This window comes from Equus asinus, chromosome 7 (assembly GCF_041296235.1).
Source record: "Equus asinus isolate D_3611 breed Donkey chromosome 7, EquAss-T2T_v2, whole genome shotgun sequence".
NCBI lineage: Eukaryota > Metazoa > Chordata > Mammalia > Perissodactyla > Equidae > Equus > Equus asinus.
In genome coordinates, this window is record NC_091796.1 from 108,379,256 (window position 1) to 108,399,508 (window position 20,253).

The following is a 20,253-nucleotide window of genomic DNA, read 5'->3' on the forward strand; positions in this document are numbered from 1 at the left end:
TGGGAGACCCCAAGGACACTGGGCCCTCCAGAGAGTGGCTGCCGCTTGGGTACCTTGCCCGTAAGGTCACCAGAGAGGCCCGTGGCCTCTCAGCGCGGGGACCCCAGTCCTCTGCCAGGCCAGTCACAGAGGACGCCTCTGACAGTGGCTGTGGGCAGTACTCGGGACCGGGTAGAGCCAGGGGCCGCAGGGACCGGGCAGTAGTGGGGAGCTGTGAAGGCTGGGGACCGGGGGCCCTTGGGGAAGGAGATGGGACTGGGGTGGCTGGGCTGAGGCGGGCCGCTTCCCCCGCCTGCCAGGAGCCACTCACCCCTCCAGGGCTGGGTCTGGCCTTGGGGTCCAGGGCCCGACACGTGCACATAAATGTAATATACTGTGGCCGGATCTTGAGTTTCCCGGCGCCGTCCTGGGGAGCATTTAATTACATTTGTGCTTCATTACGAGGCTGTCTCCCTTTCTGGAATTTATTTTAGCTAATTAGCTGGAAATGCCAGAGTAGTATTTCAGATGACGGGGACATCATCCATTGTCATGCACAGGACACTTAGTGCTCGTGACAAATATTTATCGTGGGGTCTTCTCTAATTATGCCTCTGGGTGCTCCCAGACGGATGGTCTTGGGGTGTGGGACACAGGGGTCCCTGTCCATCTGTCCTGACCACTGTGGTCACTGCATTTCTGGGACTCGGTAGGGTAGGGGCTGGAAGGTCAGGGTGTTGGGTGGGCACCTGTATCCACCTCTCCTGCACGGGGCCGTGCCGGGCAGACCGCCTACACACCCCAAGCGGGCAGGGCGCTGCGAGTGCGGGCCCCAGGGAGTGTGCTGGGCTGGGGGTGCGCAGGTCTGCCTCCCCGCCCCGCGGGGCCTGGGGCGGTGGACATCTGTTCCTTATTCGGTCCCCCTCTCCCCTCCAGGCTGAAGCGGCGGTGGCTGCCGTGGCAGTGGCAGACACGGTCCGAGACAGCCCCCCCACTATTGGCCCAGACGGCGTGTCAAAGACGTGGGGCCGCGGTGGGGCCTGCACAGCGGCCCTGGTCACCCCAGCCCCAGGTGCCCCGGCGGGGGGCTCCACAGGCCCGTCAGCTGCGGCCTCCTTCTTCAGCAGGTACGTCCTCTGGGGGCTTCTCAACAGGGCTGGGCCTGGCCCAGGGGCAGTGTGGACAGCATGGACAAGAACAGTAGGGGGTGCCGAGGACCTTGGCTCCTGGCCCCGATGACCTGCGAACCTTCCCTGGGAGAGCATGTCCTTGCTGCTGCTGAGCCGAGCGGAAGGGAGCTGTGCTGTGGGGGTTGCTGCTGCTGGGCAGCTCACAGCTGGTGGGCCAGCTGGCCTCCCACCACATCCACGGCAGCGTGTGCTGGAGGCCTCTCGCCCTAGGGGTGGGATGTAGCCAAGGACAGGGTTCGAACCCAGCCTCTGCCCTTTCTGAGCTGCACAACCTCGGGCAAGTCACATAACCTCTCTGTGCTTGGTTACCTATCATATGGCGCGCTCAGAGTTGCTGTGAGGTGCAGTGGGCTGATGTCCGTGAAACACTGAGAAGGGTTTGTCCAGCACAAGGAAGCTCAACCGTGGGTGTCCTGGGGCCTAGCTCGGGCCAGTGCGCTGGGGCTATAGAGCTGACAGGCCTCAGGGCAGCTCCCCTGCAGTTGGGGACCACGAGGGTGGAATGGGGCTGAGGGAGTGCCCCTGGGTGTTGGAGGAGCCTGGGGTGAACTGGGGGAGGGGTCCTGGAGGGCAGGCTGCACCCAGACCCCCTGTTGCCCTCCCCTCCCCAGTGGCTGTTGGCACATTCCGCAGTGATGGCTGTGCTTACGTTATTCCGTCCAGCTGCATGTCAGCCAGGAGCCCAGTGCGTCCCTGTCCCAGCCTGAGCTCAGGGCGTGGGGATGGCTGGAGCCCCGGGTTTGCCGTCCCCAGGATGCCTCGCTGTGGCCCCACAGGCACCAGGGCCTGGTGAGGATGGGGCCTGTCAGGCAGGGGCACTGCGTGGCAGAGCTGCGGAGCGGGGAAGGGGAGTATGGGCGCAGGGGTCTCTTCTGGCCCCAGCTGGTCAGGAGCAGCCACCCCTCAGCCCATCGGGGCAGGGCCCGGGTTCTGCAGACCCAGCTGAGCCTCTGTGAGGACTGAATTACAGGATGGAACGGCGAGAATGGCATGCCCCGTGGAGGCTCACCGTCCCATTGGCAGTCCCAGCGCCCGGGCGCTAAGCTTATCCGTGCATCTGCAGGGGTGGGGTGGGGCGGGAGCAGGGCACCAAGCAGAGAGGGTGTGGGGGCGGACCTCATGGCCTGATCAGGAAGTGATGGGGGCATGCGATGGGGGTGCTGGGACATTGTTGGGGCCCTGGGCTGGTGAATACTGCACCGTGTTGGAGTGCAGCACGGCCTGCCGCCCTGCTTAGGGGCGGAGAGCACGGCTGGGACCCTCAGGAGCCCCTGTGTCGGGGAGAGAGGGGCCAACCTCTGCAGCTGGGCCTGTCCCTCCCGTTAGTGTTAGTGTCCGCCCCTTGGGGCTCTCAGCAGCCGCCCCCTCATCAGGCCGACCTTCTGAATAGTTAGATCAGCTGCAGGGGCCTGCGATCTGGGGCCACTCTGGCTCATTAGTGACCCTGTGGCCCGGCAGAGCGCATGCTGGCTACCTTTTGTCTCCAGCAGAGCAGGGCTGCTGCTGACCTTGGGAAGTTACCATAGAAACTGGCTGGGGCTGGGGCCAGGGGGAGGCCGGTTCTCCGAGGGGGTGCGCTGCCAGCTGCCATTACTTCCGGCCTGTTGGCCACCCCGAGGATACCCTGAATGAACGGCAGCGGCTTCTTGAAGGCTCGTGGGCCACGTTGGGGGCGGGCGTCCTGGTTGGAAACATGGCCCTGAGCTTGTGCCTGACTCGGGCTGGAGATCCCCTCCTCTTGGGGCTGTAGCACCCTGAACCGCGGGCGAGATGGGGTGCTCCTCAGCCCTACACGCACTCCTTTGTTTTGTTGGTGGGGGGCTGCGGTTCAGAGGGAAAGGGCTTGTCCAGAGTCCCCAAGAGACGTGGAGCTGTGGGGGCCTGAGGCACGAGCTGGGCTGTGCTCTGTGCTCCCACATCTACCCCTCACTGGGGATCTGGAGGCCAGAGCTGACCCCAGCCCATCCCTGTCCCTTGGAAGTTTCCAGCTAGTCAAGGCGGGGTGTCTGGAGGCCGCCTTTAATGGCAGCTTAGAATCTGCGAAAGGGCTGAACAGAGGGCTGTCCACAGTGCTGTGGGCCACCGAGGTGGGCTGTGAGGGTTGAGTAGGAGTCTGGCGTTTGCCGAGTGGAGGCAGAAGGGGGTGGGGGGTGAGGAGTTTGGGTTCTCGGTTGGTCCAGCACTCCCTGCGGCCGGCACTCTTCTGGGGCCTCCCTGGGTCCTATCAGCGACCTCTGAGCTCCTTGCCTCTGAGCAGGAAGCCGAGGTGGGGGTGGTTCCTGGGTGCCCAGGTCTCCCTAACGCTGCCGGGGCATTGGGCACAGGGATGGGGCCCGGCGGCCACGGCTGTGGCTGAGCTCAGCGCGCCCACCCCAGCACAGTTCTGCAAAGGCCAGCTGCAGGGGCTGCGCCTTTAATTCCGTTTTCTCCCGAGGCTATGGTGACCTTGACTCCCCTTCCTGAGCCCTCCCCTCCCCTCCCCTCCTCAGCAGCCTGCCCTCCTCCCAGATGCCTCCATTAGCGCTCTCTCCTGCCCGCCCTTCTGGGTCTTTCCAGGGGGTCACCTGCTGGACTCTGAGTCCAGATGCCTTGAGGAGAGCTGCTGGGAGTCTCCTCGGCGGGCGGAGGGCAGGGGAGTGGTGTGGTTCCCATGGGACCAAGACACCCCACTGCACTCAGAGGTACCCCGCCCCGTTGCAGCCTCAGTGGAAGCCCCTACTCCTTGGCTGCATGGACGCCTGCTCCTGGAACGTCAGGCCTGGCGCCCAGCAGGGATCTGGAACTAGAGTAGGGGCTGCCCAGAGGCACACGGGCACTCTGGCTGGGCCCCCAGCGCGGGGGGCTCTGCAGAGAGGCCTCCCCACCTGCAGGTGGGGCTGAGGGAGCCTGCAGCCCCTGTGTGAAGTTCCCAGGGGACACGGGAAATGCTGGCCATGGTGGGGGTCAGGGGTCAGGGCTCCTGGGACCTTGGTCCCTGGTCTCAGGGGTCTAAGGCCCCCTTATCGGCCCTGGGCCCCCAACAGGCAGATCCTGGGGGTCTCAGGGCCTGTGGGGGACACTTCCTGGGTGAATGTGGGGCAGGGGCATGAGGCACGGCTGGGTCCACCAGCCTCATCACGGCCCAGTTAGAGAGCCCTGGCTTGGCCCTAACTGACCCCTACACACTTCCGAACAGTCCCGTCTGTCTCCTCCGGGTAATTAAGGGCCTCGCCGTTAAGGCCAACTGCCTGTGAAATTGCCTTCTTGTTTGGAAGAGGCAATTTTTCTTTGTAAAAAAGCAAAATATTTCCTTTGCCGTTTACATGAATCAATGACCAGTGCCGATGAGCCGGGAAAGGCCTCCGGGGTTGCGGTGAGAGAGCTGGTGGCTCAGAGGGCTGTCCCCGGAACCCGTTCACTCACTCCCTCACTCATGCTCATGCTGTGTCCTGAGCATCCCGTCTTCCAGGTCTGGGCTGGACCAACACCTGCCCTCCAGAGTCCCCATCTGGTGAGGACACTGCTGGGTGCGCCGGTGCCTCAGGGCGGGGAGTGGTTCCTCTAGTAGCAGGAGGCACAGGGTCTGGGGAAGCCCAGCTTGGGGACATCAGGGTGGGCTTCCTGGAGGAAGCATCCTCTGAGGATGAGGAGGGCTATGTGCACGGGTGAAGTTCCTGCTTTTCTAAGTCTTCCCTTGAGAGCCAGGCTCCTCCGACTTCCCCACACCCTCCTTGTGTGTCACCTCGCAGCGTTCCTCATCCCAGCGGGTCCTGCCTTGAGCCCCTCCCCAGCCATGCAGTGGGCACTCGTGGTCCTGAGCGAGGCACCCGTGTGTTCTCTTAGCCTCTGTGAGGCCTGGCATCGCTACCCGCCACCCCGCTATCTTCACCCTCACTGCTCAGAAACTGGGTCTGTGCCCCCGGAAGACTGGGGCCCTCGAGGAGGGCAGGCCCGTCCCCCAAGGCCACCCCCCACCCTGGACCATGCAAGCTGAGCTGCAGGTGTCAAGCGGCTGCAGGTTTGTCCCAGTTTCCCAGGGCCTGGCTGTCATCAAAGGAGAGAGTGCCCACCCGGGGCCTTGCTAACTCGCAGGGATGTGCCTTTGAGTCACGCCCGGTGAGGCGAGCCTGGGTGAGCAGGGACCCCTCGGGCTGGGTGGGCTGGGCCAGCGCAGCTTCTGGCTCCCATCCCCTGGGGGCAGACTGCGGGCCAGGGAGGGAGGCTGGGGCGGCCCTGAGTGAGGTCAGATCACAGCGCAGAGACGCCTGGCCACTAACATTACAGACTCCAGGGGCGGGCAGGACATCAGAGGGTGCCGGCCCAGCCTCTGTCCAGGCGGGACCTGGGTGTGGCCCGCGGAGAGGACACCTCCCTGTGCTCCACTGCTGGGCTCTGAGGGTGACCCGGGTGGGGCTGAGGTCAGTGCTGCACGCCCCTGGCCCCTGAGAGGATCGAGGAGCACGCAGGGTCGTCCATGGCCTTGTGTGTGTGACCCATCAGGGGAAGCCCTGCCCTCTGGCCGTGGCCTCTGTAGGTCGGAGGTTCCAGCCTGATGTGGCTGCGGCCTCCCACTGCGCCTCACTCATTGGCCATGGGTCCTCCTTGGCCATTACATCCCCTTGAAGCTTGGGGGAGTGGGTTCAGGATTCCAGCCTCAGTTTCCCCAGCTGATCCTGCCTGACCTAGAGCAGGGCAGGGAGCTGGCTGTGCGTGGGCGGGCACAGCTCAGCCATGGCCACCTGCTGACCCATCCCATCAGCTTGAGGGCCCCGTGGATGCCCTCCAGTGCAGGCTGGTGCCAGGGGTCCCTGTGTCCTGCCCTTTCCTGAACTCCTGGGGACAGGCACCAATGTACCATTTACAGATGGGAAATGAGTCCATGGGGCCTCCTTGACTTTTACTGGCACAACCCAGGTCTGTGGGCCCCACTCGCCCTTCCCCAGCCCACCCCACCCCGCCCAGGTGGGCCTCACCCCTCACCTGTGGAGCTCCACCCTCCCCGTGGTCCCAGCCCTGGGGGCAGTGCCAGGCAGGAGGGGTGAGGCAGCTGCTGCTTCCTGCGGGGTGGGAGGAGTCAGGAGGTGAGGCTCTGATGAAATGGCCCTGGACTCTCCTGGTCCCTGCCCACATCTCCCTGGTCCCCACTACTGGCCCAAAATGGTCACACTGCAGTTTAGGTTGGCCCCTGCCAGTTGCCACTTGCCCCTCGCCCCTCTGGCCTCTGCACCCTGGCCTCTTGCCTGCCCTGATTTGCTACTTGATCCTCTGGCAGAGGGGAACTAGGACCCCTCTGTGCAGGGACATTTCCAGGTTTATGAACACGTGGGCTCAGGCAGGTCTTGGGGTAACGTGCACGACGCCCCGTGTGGTCAGAGGGTCCTAGACATGCAGGCCCTGCCCAGGGGGCGGACACCACCGCTGCCCGCTGCCCGCTTGTGGCTGGAGAACCAAGCCCCGGCTGCGGGCTGCCCACACCCTGTTGGCTGGGCTGCTCCGGACAGCTTGTGGGCTCCACTCACGGTCCCTCGCCCCCTGCCCTGCCTGGGCGCACGCCAGCGCCAGCGCCACCGCTCTATTAAGGATCCACCACGCATCGTAGATTACTTTTATTTTCTGCGATGACACCTCACTAGGAGGAAAGCCGTCCCTGGGGTCTCTTAAAAGACAACTGCTATTAAAGATGAGAGGAGTTAACGAAATGCCGGCGGTCGGTCTCTTGAGTGAGCGGGAGGCGGGCTCAGGGGCTGTGAGACTGGATGTGCTGGCCCTTGCCCTGCGGTCCCTTTCAGGAGGACAAACAGACAGAGAGGCTGGGGGCTTCAGGAGGAGGCCGGGTGCTGTAGGACGCAGGAGAGAGAGGGAGGCGTGGGGAGGGGCCGCCTGGGCCCGGTGCGCAGGTTGTTCTGTCCCCGAGCCCAGCTCACGGCCGGGCCTTGGGCCCCTTTCACCAGGGGCTCTGCCACCTGAAGGGGGCACTGAGGCCCAGGCCGTCTGGGCACTGGGGGTGTGTCCTTTCACATCTCAGTCACCAGCTGTCACCTGCTGCAGGCATGGGGAGGGTGCAGGGTGGCCCTGGTGGCCCACAGTCCAGGGTAGGGGCTCTGGGGGGTGCGTGCTGGGCCAACTCTGGAGGGCTGGGGGCCCTGCGCGAGGGTCAGTGGCAGCCAAGGCCGGGAGTGTGCTGGGCCCGCAGTGTGTGTGTGTGTGCACATGTGCAGGTGTCGAGGGTCCAGAACGGTGGTTCTCAAAGGTGCTCCAGAACCCCCTTGCTGAATTTAAAGTGCAGGTGGCCTGGGGCAGACTGTGGGTCTGCAGGTTCCGGGGGCGGTGGGGCCACATTGCCAGGGCTCCAGCGCCAGGCTCAGGATGGGGGAAGAAGGGGGGTCGGTCAGGGCTTCACTGGAGGCGCCTCACTGGGCCAGGGGGCCGCGGGGGGCCGAGGCGGAGGCAGCAGGGGTGGCATCTCCAGTAGGCCCCGGGGCCTTGGTGAGGGCATCGAGGTGTGGGGAGGGGACTGGACAATCCAGGCTTTGAGTGTCTCCCGAGTGGTGGCATGTGCTGGGGGCCTTGAACGCGTGTGCTCATCAGGGCTGCACTTGAGGGCCTCCGGAGTCATGTCCTCCCACATTAGAGATGGGAAACTGAGGCACAGACAAAGTCGGCGTGCCTGGGTCACACAGCCTGTGAGTGGCTGACCCCAGCCCACGCCGTCCTGGCGCTGCAGCAGCTGCTGGCTTGATGCAGGGCTGCTGGAGGTTGGCAGAAAGAGGATGTCTTCAGCGCAGGGTTCGGGGAGGTGCATGGGGGCCTGTGTCTGCCCATCTGTCACCTGGCCAGGCCCCCACTGGGCAGAGCCGCCAGGGACCAGATGTGGTGGCCTCAGCCCCAGGGCCCCTACTTGGCTGGGGGAGAAATTGAAGTGTGGGCTGGGCAGCAGCCTTTAGGGCCGGATGGGTGACAGGGACAGCTCTGTGCATCCCCACCGCCCACCTCTCCTTCCCTCCCCAGGGCCGCCCAGAAGCTCAGCCTAGCCTCCAAGCGCAAGAAGCCCCACCCGCCACCAGCCCCCGCCACCCGCGGTGCCTCCACCTACCCCACGGATTTCAGTGGGGTCCTGCAGCTGTGGCCACCCCCTGCACCCCCCTGCCTGCTTAGGGCTGCCTCCAAGGCCAAGGACAACCCCAGCAGTATCGGAAAGGTAGGCCCAGCTCTGATTTAGGGGTGAGCCCGGAAGAGGATGCGTGAGGCTAGGGTGTCTGAGCAGGTGTGGGGAGGGGGTACGGGAGGTGGGGGGATCCTGCTTCCTTCTCCAGGGTGGACAAGGGTGGTCAGCGGCGGTACAGATGGGGAGACTGAGGCCCAGGCCCCCCTTGATGGCTCAAGGTGGCAGCAGGGAGCCTGGGAGACTGTGATGGGGCTACAGGAAACAGGTGGGGGTCCCAGGGGCATGTGCTGGTCTCAGTGTGGGGCGGGAGAGCCAGGACTTCCTGGACTAGGGGTCGGGGTCTGACCCCAGGAGTCCCCTTGCCTCATCTCTGTTGGGGCGCTGCCCTCAGATGGGGCTGCTGGGCAGGGGTGGGACCCCTTGGCTCTCCAGAGTCCAGGCAGATCCCAGCCACAGCCCGCCAGGGGCAAAAGGGGAACGTGTGTGGTGGCTGATTGAGGGCCCCACCTCAGTTCAGATGGGGAAGCTGAGGCCCAGAGTGGGGAAGGGCCTTGCCTGGTCACAGAACAGTCTGGCTGGCTCCTGGCCCCCCCGGCTGTGACCCCTGGCCTCGTGTGGTCTTTCGCTGAGCCTGGGTTTCTGTCCTGGCCCATCTGAGTTGCTTGTGACCGTGTCCCAACCTGATCAGGGCCCTGTGTGTGTGGGATCTGTGTGAACACTCAGGCTTGTGATCCCCTTTTATGAGGTGGGCTCTCTGTGCCCACTGAAGGTGCAGAGACTGAGGCACAGTGATTGGGCCTGGCAGCAGGGCCACTAGCTGTGGGGTGAGGATTGGACCCTGACCCTCACTGTGCACTCGAGTGCTTTTCCCCAACCTCTGTCCACTCTGCTGTCTGCTGGCCCTTCCAAGGGGCCCCCCTGAGATGGTGGGGTTGGGGTAGCCCTGGCCTGCCACCCACCCAGGTGCAGGCCCAGCCTCTCCAGCTCCTGGAGGCTCAGGCCTGCAGAGGCTATGGGATGGCTCCCTGCTCCCCGGGCTCAGCCTGCCCTGTGTCTGCCCCCTGCCCCTGCCCAGCCCAGGACTTGCCTCAGGGGGCTTCCACTCCCAGTGGCTGGATCTGGAGAGGGGTCTGATGCCTTTGCAGAGGGTCTCCTGCCCCCTCCCCTAGCCACTGCACAGGCCCCCACCCCAGCCCTCCGGCCACACGTTCTGAAGGTCAGTCCCTCTATCTGGGACCTCCCCCTCCTCAGCACAGTGAGCGCCTGCTTGACCTTCCAGACGTGGCCTGGCTGGGCACGCTCTCCGTCACCCCCACCAGGGGTCTCCTGGGCTCTCCCACCCTGACACGGAGACCCTTGTTGCCCTTGACAAGCCACACGCACACATGGCATCAGTGTCCCCTGGGAGCTGCTAGAGTGGGGACTCTCATCCCCGCCCGGCTGTGGGTGTGGAAGTGCCGAGCCGGTGGGAGGACGCTGCACCCTGCACAGAGCCTGGCCCTCAGCTGGGCGTGGTCGCTCGCCTGTCTGTACCACCTGGGCTTCTCCGTCTGCAGACGGGGTGCAGCGTAGGAATAGTACCTGCCTCTCCGGTGGGCACTGGATGGGTAAGGAGCGTCGTGGCGCGGACCCCTGTTTTCTTATTGTGATTCTTGGGGCACCAGCCCTCCTCCACCTCCTCCTCCTGGGGCCAGGCTCCCCTAGGGGTTCCGGGGCGGGGGCTCCTCTCTCCTCCGCCACCAATGCTCTCACTGCCCACCCCAGTGCCCCCTCCCCACTCCTGCGAATGTTATTTGCACGAATGTCACATAGAAATGCCTCCTGAAAAGCATTTACTATTGTCACAGAAAAGAAGTTAGATGACGCTCCGTTCCTGACATTAATGTGCTACTTAAGATAATTCATCATCTTGCGGTGTTAAAAAAGACGTCCCTTTCGCGGTGGGCGCAGAGCGGCGCCCCTCCCCCCTCACTCTTAGGCATCGAAGCCCTTTTTTATGCAAAATGGGTTTTTTCCCTACCTGGCAGCTATTCAGCAGGGCTTTGTAATATCCGAACGTTTAGGGGAGACTTGTCGTGTTCTTCTTGTTCAAAGACCCTGTCACTTCCTGCAGTAATGGCAAGATTCTCCCAGACAATGGCCTGTGTGTTTAGCCAGGATGGGGCGAGTGGGGCAGGCTGGACGGCTGATGTCCCCTTGGGGGGCCTGCTCTGTCCCCTCCCCACTGGGCGGTGTGGGTCCCCAGCCGGGACTAATATCACAGACCATCAGTGGCTTGGCGGCGTTTCCTGCAAGAGCCTCACCGCAGGCTTCTGGGGCCCCCTCCGCCCCGGGCAGCCTCTCTAATCTGCAGAACCCATTTGGCTCCTGAAGTGGCCAGGAGTTCATGCTGAAAAAAAATTGCCAAAAATTACCGGGAAGTGCACATTTTCGTCTGCTTGGCAGCCGCGTTTGGAAATGAAATAGTTTTGTTCATGTCGTCGGGGAATAAAGGAATCGATTCTCGCCTGATGGAGCCCAGGTTCGGAGGAGTGCAATAGAAAAGTGTTTCTTTACGAGGCAGCTCCCCTGAGAACCGTACACTCCTCCTCGGGAGCGATTTTGCATGTCAATTTGCTGAGTGCCGACAGGGAGGAGATGGTGCCTCGCGCACTGCCCACGGTAAACCAATTTTGCCGGCGTTATGTATCTGCCACTTACAATTAAATCCGTGAAAAATATTGGCTCTGAGATGAGTCTGGTAATTTGATTTACACTGTAGTGGAGAAATCGGAGATTTCATCGGAGATTTCATCGGAGAGCAGCCGTTGGTGTCCTCCAGCAGAAACTGGAGTCCGGTGCCTTCTCCCAGGAGGGGCCCTGATTCAGGGTGGCTTGCCTGGGTCAGAGCCTGTCCCCGGCCCCCCCGTGGCCAGGCACAAGATGTGTTCTTGTAGGGGCTCATTCTCCGTGTGGCTTGCTCGGGGCTCTTGGGTCTTGGTTCCCGGCCCACCTCCCTCCTGAGCCTTCTGTTCCATCAAGGGCGTTGGAGCTGGTGGTCCAGCCCAGGAAAGCCGAGTCTTCTGGAGCCGCACGTGTCGGGGCATGCCTTGGCACCTGTTCTTCTGCTTTGGGGACACACTGGAGCAGAGGCTGCCTGGGCACTTGCTGGCCCCTGAGCTCACGCTGCCCTGCTCTGTTCCCCCCACCTCTGCCCCCCATGCTGGCCTCAGTTTCTCCTCGGCTCCCAGGCCACGGATTTCAGAATTCAGGTCTCTTCCAGTAGGATTATCATTTCCTCCTCCTCCATGTGTTATTCTAATAGGATTTCCACTGTTTTCTGCTGACCTGGGATCCTGCCGGGACACAGGGTGTTGAAAGTTTGGCTTCCAGCAGCTCTGGGTTGGAAGCACCAGACCCCCAGCTTCTCCCCCAGGGTGTCATCACTGGCCTCAGGCTGGGCCCCCTTTTGTGCATTTGTTCCTTCATGTCCAGGCTCCTGCTGCCTCCCCTCCGGGGCCGGGCCGGGGATGGGAGGGAGGGGCTCCCTGGAGGAGGTGTGGCTGCGCAGAGATGTCTGGGGGGCTGGGGCGTGCGGCACTCTTCCCTCCTCTCTTAGCTGGGAGTGAACCGCGCTGCAGGGCCTGGGCATCCCCCCGCCATGGCTCATAGATGCCCTAGTCGTCTGTCCTCGGAGCTGCACTTTACAGTTGACAGAGCCCGGCCGGTGGACTCAGGAGTTGGGGGCCACAGGGAGGGCTGGGCTCTGAGGCAGCCCCTTCCCTCCCCATCAGGGGTGGGGAATGTGCCGCAGAGGAGCCTGTGGCCTGGGGCTCTGAGGAGGGCCCTGCTGGGGCGGGGGGCCACAGCGCCTCCCTTTCCGGGGCGCCACAGCACCTCCCTTTCCGGGGCGCCTGGGTCTCACTGCCCGTGCTGCCTGTCCTACTCTCTCCCTTTCTCCTCCGCCCTCAGGTTGGGAGTTTGGGGTTCAGGAGACCCACTCTCAGGCCGTGTGACTTGGGCGAGACAGTCAACCTCTCTGAGCATGTTTCCTTCCTCCTCAGGCTGGCGGGGGTCAGGGGGGTTGCCTTGATGGCCGCTCCACCCTGGGAAGCTGGCAGAGCCATGGGTGCATGTGTTGGGGGTGATTCCCCTCTCGAAGGCTCTGTGCCTTTGGGTTCGGCTCCCTTGGTGCCCAGCTCTGCCTGAGAGTCAGCAAGGGGGTGTGGGGGACCCCGGGGACCCCACGTCCAGGGCTGGTGGGGTACAGCCCCTAGGCTTCCGTCTCTGCTCACGGGGGTGTCCAGGCCAGCTCCCCTGTCCTGTCTTCTCTGTCCCGTCCCCTGTCCTGTCTTCTGTCCTGTCCTCCTCTGTTCTGTCTGTCCTGTTCTCTGTCTTGTCCTCTGTCCTGTCCCCCATCCTGTCCTCGCCCTGTGTTCACTCTGGCCCTGCCCCTCCTCCTGTGCTGACTTGCTCTGCACCCCGCCAGCCTCTCCTCAGGGGTGCAGCCTCTCCCTGCCTTACTGACCTCACACGGGATCCGCTCGGGCCCGAGCTGGGGCGCGGGCGTGCGCATTCCTGCGGTGTGGACCCGTGCCGGGGGCTGGCCCGCTGTCCCAACTCGCGCGAGGCTCCTCCTGCCCTGTAATTAGCGGCTGGCGGGGCGGCTGCTCAGCTGCCCGCTCCTGCCGCCTCCCCAGGTGAAGGTCATGCTGCGGATCTGGCCAGCGCAGGGGGCCCAGCGCTCGGCCGAGTCCACGTCCTTCCTGAAGGTGGACCCGCGGAAGAAGCAGGTCACCCTCTATGACCCGGCTCCTGGGCCCCTGGGCAGCGCGGGCCCACGCCGCGCCGCCACCACTGCGGTTCCCAAGATGTTTGCCTTTGATGCCGTCTTCCCCCAGGACTCGGAGCAGGTGAGGGCAGCGGGTGGCCTGTGGGGGCCTGTGCTGGCTTCTTGCACCCAGGGAGGAGGGGGGAGGCAGGCGGGAGGAGCAGGCGCAGGATGGTCCGAGCGGCTTGGACAGGCCCGCTAGTCTCCTCTCTCCACTGTCCCTACCCGGCTCCTGGCCTGTTGCGCAGGCCTGGGAAGCGTCCCGGCTTTCGGAGACCCCCTCTGCGGGAGCTTTCTGAGCAGTGGGTGTGTGTGAGCCCTGGGATGCTTTCCTGTGCACGCCTTGACCATGCTTGTGGTGTGGTCTGTGTCCCGAGTGTGTCCACGATGGCAGAGGGACTTCCTCGTGTGCTCATGGGCGCTGCGTGTGCGTGTCTGGTCGATTCATGCTGTGTGTGTGGTGTGTGTCTGTGTGCATGTGGAGAACACTGTGTCCTTGGTCCTGTGTGTGTCAGCCTGGTCACCCTGTGAGCTGACTCCCTGCGTGATGGGGACAGACAGACATGGCAGCAGGCTGGGTGGTGGCCCCCTTGACCCTGGCACCTGCCTGACTCTCTGTGCCCTTCCCCCAGGCTGAGGTCTGCTCTGGGACAGTGGCCGATGTGCTCCAGTCGGTGGTCAGTGGGGCTGATGGCTGCATTTTTTCCTTTGGCCACACAAACCTTGGTAAGCAACCCCCCATCATCCCCTCTCTGCAGTCGCTGGGCCCCATTTCCGGGTGGGGAAGGGGGATATGGCATGTCCTGTGTGGGTAGTGGATGGGCATGTGGGGTGGGGGGCTCGTGGAGAGGAAGCCGAAACCATGCAGGCCTGGAAGGCAGGGACCTTGGACCAGATCAGAGGAGGCCCCTTGGGTCTCAGTGGCCCCAGGTTGGCCCTGAGGACTCTGAACAGGACCAGGCAGGCGGCTGCCAGGTCTGGCTGGGCTCTGGTCAAGGTGAGTGTGGGGTGGACCCTGACTGCCCGTGTGCCCCCAGGCAAGTCGTACACCATGATTGGAAAGGACAGCTCGCCCCAGAGCCTGGGCGTCGTGCCCTGCGCCATCTCCTGGCTCTTCCGGCTCATTGATGAGCGCAAGGAGAAGACGGGCACCCGCTTCTCGGTTCGTGTCTCGGCCGTGGAGGTGTGCGGCCGGGACCAGAGCCTACGGGACCTGCTGGCCGAGGTGGCCTCTGGCAGCCTCCAGGATGCCCCGTCTCCGGGCGTGTACCTGCGGGAGGACCCTGTGTGTGGGGCACAGGTACACCACACCACTGCCACCCAGCGTGGGGAACAGGGGTTGGCGGTCTTGGGAGGCTGCGAGGGTGGCCTCGGGAAGGCAGGCAGCGGGGTTGCGGCTCAGCCTGGAGCCACTAAGGTGCTGTCCCTCCACCCGTCCCCAGCTCCAGAACCAGAGCGAGCTGCGGGTGCCCACAGCCGAGAAGGCGGCCTTCTACCTGGACGCTGCCCTCGCGGCCCGCAGTGCCAGCCGGGCCGGCTGCAGCGAGGACGCCCGGCGCAGTTCGCACATGCTCTTCACGCTGCACGTCTACCAGTACCGCATGGAGAAGTGCGGCCGGGGAGGGAGTAGGTGTCAACCTGCCTGCCTGGCGCCCTGTTGGGGGGGACGTGCATGCTGGCCGGGGGTCAGGCCCGCCCTCCGTCCCAGCAGGACTGTGCCCTGGGGGCTCCCGCCTGGGCAGCATGGGCCGTGGGGGAGGCTCTGGGTGCCCTGGGGCCGCACCCTCACCTGCCTGCTCTGTGGTTTCAGTGTCTGGAGGCCGTAGCCGCCTGCACCTCATCGACCTGGGCAGCTGTGAAGGGGTGCCTGGCAGGGGTGGGGAGGCCCCCGGGGGCCCCCTGTGCCTGTCCCTGTCGGCTTTGGGCAGTGTCATCTTGGCCCTGGTCAGTGGAGCCAAGCACGTGCCCTACAGGTGAGTGGTGGGCTCTGAGGCGGGCACTGGCCAGGTGGCCCCTGGGGAGCCTGCCAAATGCACGTCAGGCATGTCTGGTACACGTGTGGCCTCTGAGCTCCTCAATTCTTGGTTCCTTCATTGCCTGACAGGCCTCACTGCCTGAGGGCTGCCTGGGGGTTCTGGCAGCCAGGGCGCAGGGGACAGAGGTGGGCCAGACCCGACCCTGCAGCTCCAGGCCCTGCCCTGGTCGGGTGAGAGGCCTGTCTGCCTCCCTCCAGCCCTGCAGTCCCCCACGCCCAGCCTCCCGCCCTGGCTGGGCCTCGGCTGCTGAGCTCCCCCTCGACCCCCAGGGAGCACAGGCTCACCATGCTGCTGCGGGAGTCCCTGGCCACCAACAGCTGCCGTGCCACCATGATCGCCCACGTCTCGGACGCGCCAGCCCACCACACCGAGACGCTCAGCACGCTGCAGCTGGCCGCCCGCGTCCACCGCCTGCGCAGGAAGAAGGTCAAGGTGGGTTCATCTCCCGCCTGCCTCTCCCCGCCAGAGGGCCCCCAGGGTCTCATGTCCTCCTCGGGCCCCTGCCCAGCATGGTGGGGGAGCCAGGCAGCCAGCCCTGCTCAGACTCCCTGTGTACCCTGGGGTGACCTGGCTGTGCCCACATGGCCCTGCCTGGAGGAGGCAGGGAGCTGCACGCAGGTGTCCCGGATGCCCGAGCAGAACTGGAGCTGCTTGTGAGGGGGTCTTGTGGTTGCCCGGTCTCTGTCTGCCTGGCCCAGGGGTGGATGTGCCGTCAGGATGGCCTGTGACCCTCTTGGGCTTGGTTTCCTGGCGCCAACCAGCAGAACACTCCCTGGGCAGCCTCAGTGGGGTGGAGTTGGGGTGCCTTGGGGTCAGGTGCACCTGGGTCTCGGTGCTGGACTTTCAGTGAGGGGCCATGCATCTGTGGTGCATGTTCTCTCTTCCCTGTGAGTCAGCTTAGCGCTGTTTCCTTGGCAAGTTGGCCAGAAGGTTTGCTTCTGTTCAGCGCCGCTCCAGCACTTGGTGCGACGTGGTGTGTGGCTGCTGCCATCGTTTCCTTCCCTGGAGTGTGGCGTGTGCGGCTGCGGGTGTGGGGGAGGAGGAGGTAGGTGGGGGGCTGGCTGCTCACTGGGGCCTGCTCTGCCCCCAGTACGCGTCAAGCTCCTCAGGCGGGGACAGCTCCTGCGAGGAAGGCCGTGTCCGCCGCCCTCCACACCTGCGACCCTTCCACCCCCGTGCCCTGGCCCCGGACCCCGACCGCCTGGCCTCCAACTCACCCGGCGACCCCGACTACTCATCCAGCAGCGAGCAGTCCTGCGACACAGTCATCTACGTGGGGCCCGGTGGGGCAGCGCTGTCAGACCGCGAGCTCACCGACACTGAGGGTCCGCCTGACTTCGTGCCCATCATCCCTGCGCTGAGCCGCCGCCGGCCCTCCGAGGGCCCCCGCGAAGCCGACCACTTCCGCTGCAGCACCTTTGCGGAGCTGCAGGAGCGGCTGGAGTGCATTGATGGCAGCGAGGGGCCCTCAGGAGCCCTGGGCGGCACCGATGGCACCCAGGCCAGCCCGGGCCGCGGCGCCAAGAAGGCCTCGCCGCCTGAGGCTGAAGCCCCCAGGAAGGCCGTGGGCTCCCCGCTGGCCGCCAGCACGCCTCGAAACAGCCCCGGCCTAGACACCCACCGCGGTGTCCCAGAACCTTCTAAGGCTGGCAGTGACCCGAGGGAGGACGGCAGCACCAGGCCTGAGCTGCCTGTGCCGGACAAGGCCATGGGGAGTGGAGACAGGAGGCCGCTGCCCAGCCCGGCCCCTCCACCACCTCGGCAGCTGGAAGCTGGCAGAGCCCCAGAGGAGCCTGGGGGAGGGGGCACCGAAGGCGTGGTACGGACGCCCCCCGTGGGCATGAGCGGGCAGGCGGGATGCCCCTGCCCATCAGCACGTGGCCGCTGTCTGGAGCGGGGGCTACTGACCACCACAGTGACCTTGCAGCAGCCAGTGGAGCTCAACGGCGAAGATGAGCTGGTGTTCACAGTGGTGGAAGAGCTGTCCCTGGGTGGGCTTGCTGGCCCTGGGCGCCCTGCCAGCCTGGCCAGCTTCGGCAGCGACTGCTCCCTGCAGGCCCTGGCCTCGGGTTCGAGGCCGGTCAGCATCATCAGCAGCATCAATGATGAGTTTGACGCGTACACCTCCCAGGCCACAGGCGGGCCCCTGGAGGGATCGGGCTGGGCTGGCAGCAGTCACGGCTCCTCCATCAGCTCCTGGCTCAGCGAGGTCAGCGTCTGCACGGCCGACAGCCGCGGCCCCACTCCGCAGCCTCCCTCGCGGGCCAGCCCAGACCCTTTCAGCCCTGACTTGCCAGCAGGGTCCGACCCTCTGGGCCCCCTGATCCTGGATAGCTCGCTAGAGGATGGCAGCTTTCGGTTCTCGGAGCGTGACAGACCAGAAAGTCCTGGCCCAGCCCGGAGTCCTCGTCCTGGGGACACAGCTGCAGCAGCCGCTGCTCGATCTGGCAGGGAGCCCCAGGCCATGTCTTCACGGGCAGCAGCCCCAGCACAAACTATCCACTCCAGCCTTCCCCGGAAACCGAGGACTACCTCAGTGGCCAATCGTGCGGGCTGTGCTCGCCTGGCCCCCAGCCCGCCTGGCCCCGGAGGGCTATTCGAGGACCCCTGGCTGCTCCGAGCAGACGAATGTGGCCCACTCCAGGTGGCCTCTGCCAGCAGGGCCCCCAGTCCGGCCCCGATGCTGGCTTGTGCCCGGAGGGTGGTGGACGGCTGTGAGGTGGCAGCCAGGGTGGCCCACAGACCAGAGGCCGTGGCTCAGATCCCACCACTGCTGCGGAGGGGGGCCACCACCTTGGGTGTGACCACACCTACTGCATCCTGCGGGGACTCCCTGGTGGAGGCAGTGGCCTGCTTGGGCAGTCCAAAGGCCACCCCCAGTAGCAAAAAGAGCGTGACTCCCAAGGGGAGCCTCTTCCTGAGGCCTGGTGGGGTGGCCCCCCCGGCCCCGCCTGTCCGCAAGTCCAGCCTGGAGCACAAGAACAGTCCGGTGCTGGCCCCTCCCCAGGCTGCGGGCCTGACTCGGGCTGGGGCCGCGGCCCTCCTCCGAGGGGAGGAGGATTCCAGGCCCAGCAGTCGCGCCGACCACTCCATCCCCAGGGCCACATCCAGCCTAAAGGCCCGGGCTAGCAAGGCAGAGGCATCATATCGTCCTGCCACCCACGGGTCTCTGGAGCGCTGTGAAGTCCTGGCGCACGGCAGCAGCAAGGCCAGGGAAGCCCCTGGGAGGCCAGTCCGGGCCGTGCCCAGGTTGGGTGTACCGCCCACCAGCCCCACGCCCGGACCTGCTCCTGCCTGTAGGGGCAGCCTGGCTAAGGGCGTGGGGGCTCCTAAGCCCCCAGCCAGCGGGGGCAAGGGCAGAAACCTAGTGGCCAGCGGGTCGAGGGCTCTGGGAGCTTCGGTGAAGCCACTAGCCCCTGTAGCGGGCAGGACCCCTGGCGGCCCTGTGACAGGTCCCAGGGTGGCCCCACGGGTGGCGCCTGGCGTCGCAGCCAAGGCCAGCCGGGGCACCATTATGGGCACCAAGCAGGCACTCCGGGCCGCCCACAGCCGTGTCAACGAGCTGGCGGCCAGTGGGGCCCCCAGCAGAGGCAGCCCCTCGTGGGGCTCGGCTGACTCGGATAGTGGCAATGACAGTGGCGTGAACGTGGGCGAGGAGCGGCCGCGTGCAGGCCCGGCGCTGCCTTCCCCCTACAGCAAGGTGACCGCCCCGCGACGGCCCCAGCGCTACAGCAGCGGCCATGGCAGCGACAACAGCAGCGTGCTGAGTGGGGAGCTGCCACCTGCCATGGGCCGTACTGCCCTATTCTACCACAGCGGGGGCAGCAGTGGCTACGAGAGCATGATGCGCGACAGCGAGGCCACTGGCAGCGCCTCCTCTGCCCCCGACTCCATGAGCGACAGCGGTGCTGCCTCTCCGGGGGCCCGCGCCCGCAGCCTCAAGTCTCCCAAGAAGAGGGCCACAGGTGGGTGTGGCACCAGCCCTTCTTGGGCACGGCACTCTACAGTTTATAAGTCTGGGGGTCTTGACAGCCGGGCACCACCTTTATCCACCCCAGATATGTATAGCCCTTAACAGTTTTATAAACATGCCTTTCAGTGTATACATGTGCACAGCCCTCTACAGTTTATAAACACGTGCAGTATGTGCCCTTTTCTGATCCCCACACTGCCCCAGAAGCTGATCCCCATTCCTGTCAGAGCCTGCTGGCAAGGGCGGGCCTGTGCAGATCCCCCTGGTGGGGCATGGGGAGCTGGGAGAGGCCTTGGGTCGGGCGAGGGCTCCAAGCCTCATGCTCCCCCAGGCTAGTGCCCAGCTGCCTGGAAGCCCCCCATAGGGCTGCTCCTGTCTCCATCCCTGGACCCTCTGTTTCTGGGGATCCAGGTGGAGTAGGCCAGTTTCTCATGCTGTGTGTGGTTGGGGGGATTCGGCCACTGGCTGATGCACAGGAGGGGCAGGCACACTCTGGAGGCCAAGCTAGGGTGGGAAAGCAGGAGGCCCACGTGGGGCCAGTGAGAGCCTGTGGGTCTGGCTCAGGAGGCTGTCCCGGGGCAGTGTGAGTAGCGGAGTGTTGGGAGTTAGGACATGGTGTGACCAGTTAGGGTGTCGGTGGGCTGTTTCCAGGGGAGGGCTGACCGTGTAGGGCAGCTGGGTGGTTGTCCAGGAGACAGGTGGCCCGTAGGAGCTGGGTACCGAAAGTCCGTCTGCTCCACGAGGCAGGGGTGGTGGGGCCCCAGGCTGGGCACTAGGCTGAGGATTTCCGGATTGAGTCCCATGCTCTCTCCCCATCAGGACCCTAGCTGGGGCCTGGGGCCTGGGGCTGGTTGCTGGTCTCCAGAGTGCCCGACTGTCTGTTCCAGGTCTGCAGCGGAGACGGCTAATCCCAGCCCCGCTGCCCGACGCTGCTGCCCTGGGCCGCAAGCCCAGCCTCCCTGGGCAGTGGGTGGACCTGCCCCCGCCCCTGGCCGGCTCGCTGAAGGAGCCCTTCGAGATCAAGGTGTATGAGATTGACGATGTGGAACGCCTGCAGCGGCACCGCCCGCCCCTGCGGGAGGACCCAGCGGAGGTCAGGGCCGGCCGAGGGCTGGGGGCGG

The 20,253-nt window shown here is 65.1% G+C and overlaps 1 protein-coding gene across 3 annotated transcripts in view; it reads left to right on the forward strand.

The window, feature by feature from the left end:
* Nucleotides 1-20,253, forward strand: part of KIF26A (kinesin family member 26A) — a 43,349-nt gene that overhangs the window by 20,959 nt on the left and 2,137 nt on the right. For all 3 annotated transcript variants that reach the window (XM_070514434.1, XM_044774406.2, XM_070514435.1), the window contains 10 exons: nucleotides 916-1,106; nucleotides 8,157-8,346; nucleotides 12,993-13,205; nucleotides 13,756-13,849; nucleotides 14,161-14,423; nucleotides 14,566-14,749; nucleotides 14,934-15,096; nucleotides 15,429-15,591; nucleotides 16,250-19,124; nucleotides 20,020-20,225. In XM_070514434.1, the coding sequence (XP_070370535.1) occupies nucleotides 916-1,106; nucleotides 8,157-8,346; nucleotides 12,993-13,205; nucleotides 13,756-13,849; nucleotides 14,161-14,423; nucleotides 14,566-14,749; nucleotides 14,934-15,096; nucleotides 15,429-15,591; nucleotides 16,250-19,124; nucleotides 20,020-20,225 (4,542 nt within the window). The remainder of the gene's footprint in view (nucleotides 1-915; nucleotides 1,107-8,156; nucleotides 8,347-12,992; nucleotides 13,206-13,755; nucleotides 13,850-14,160; nucleotides 14,424-14,565; nucleotides 14,750-14,933; nucleotides 15,097-15,428; nucleotides 15,592-16,249; nucleotides 19,125-20,019; nucleotides 20,226-20,253) is intronic.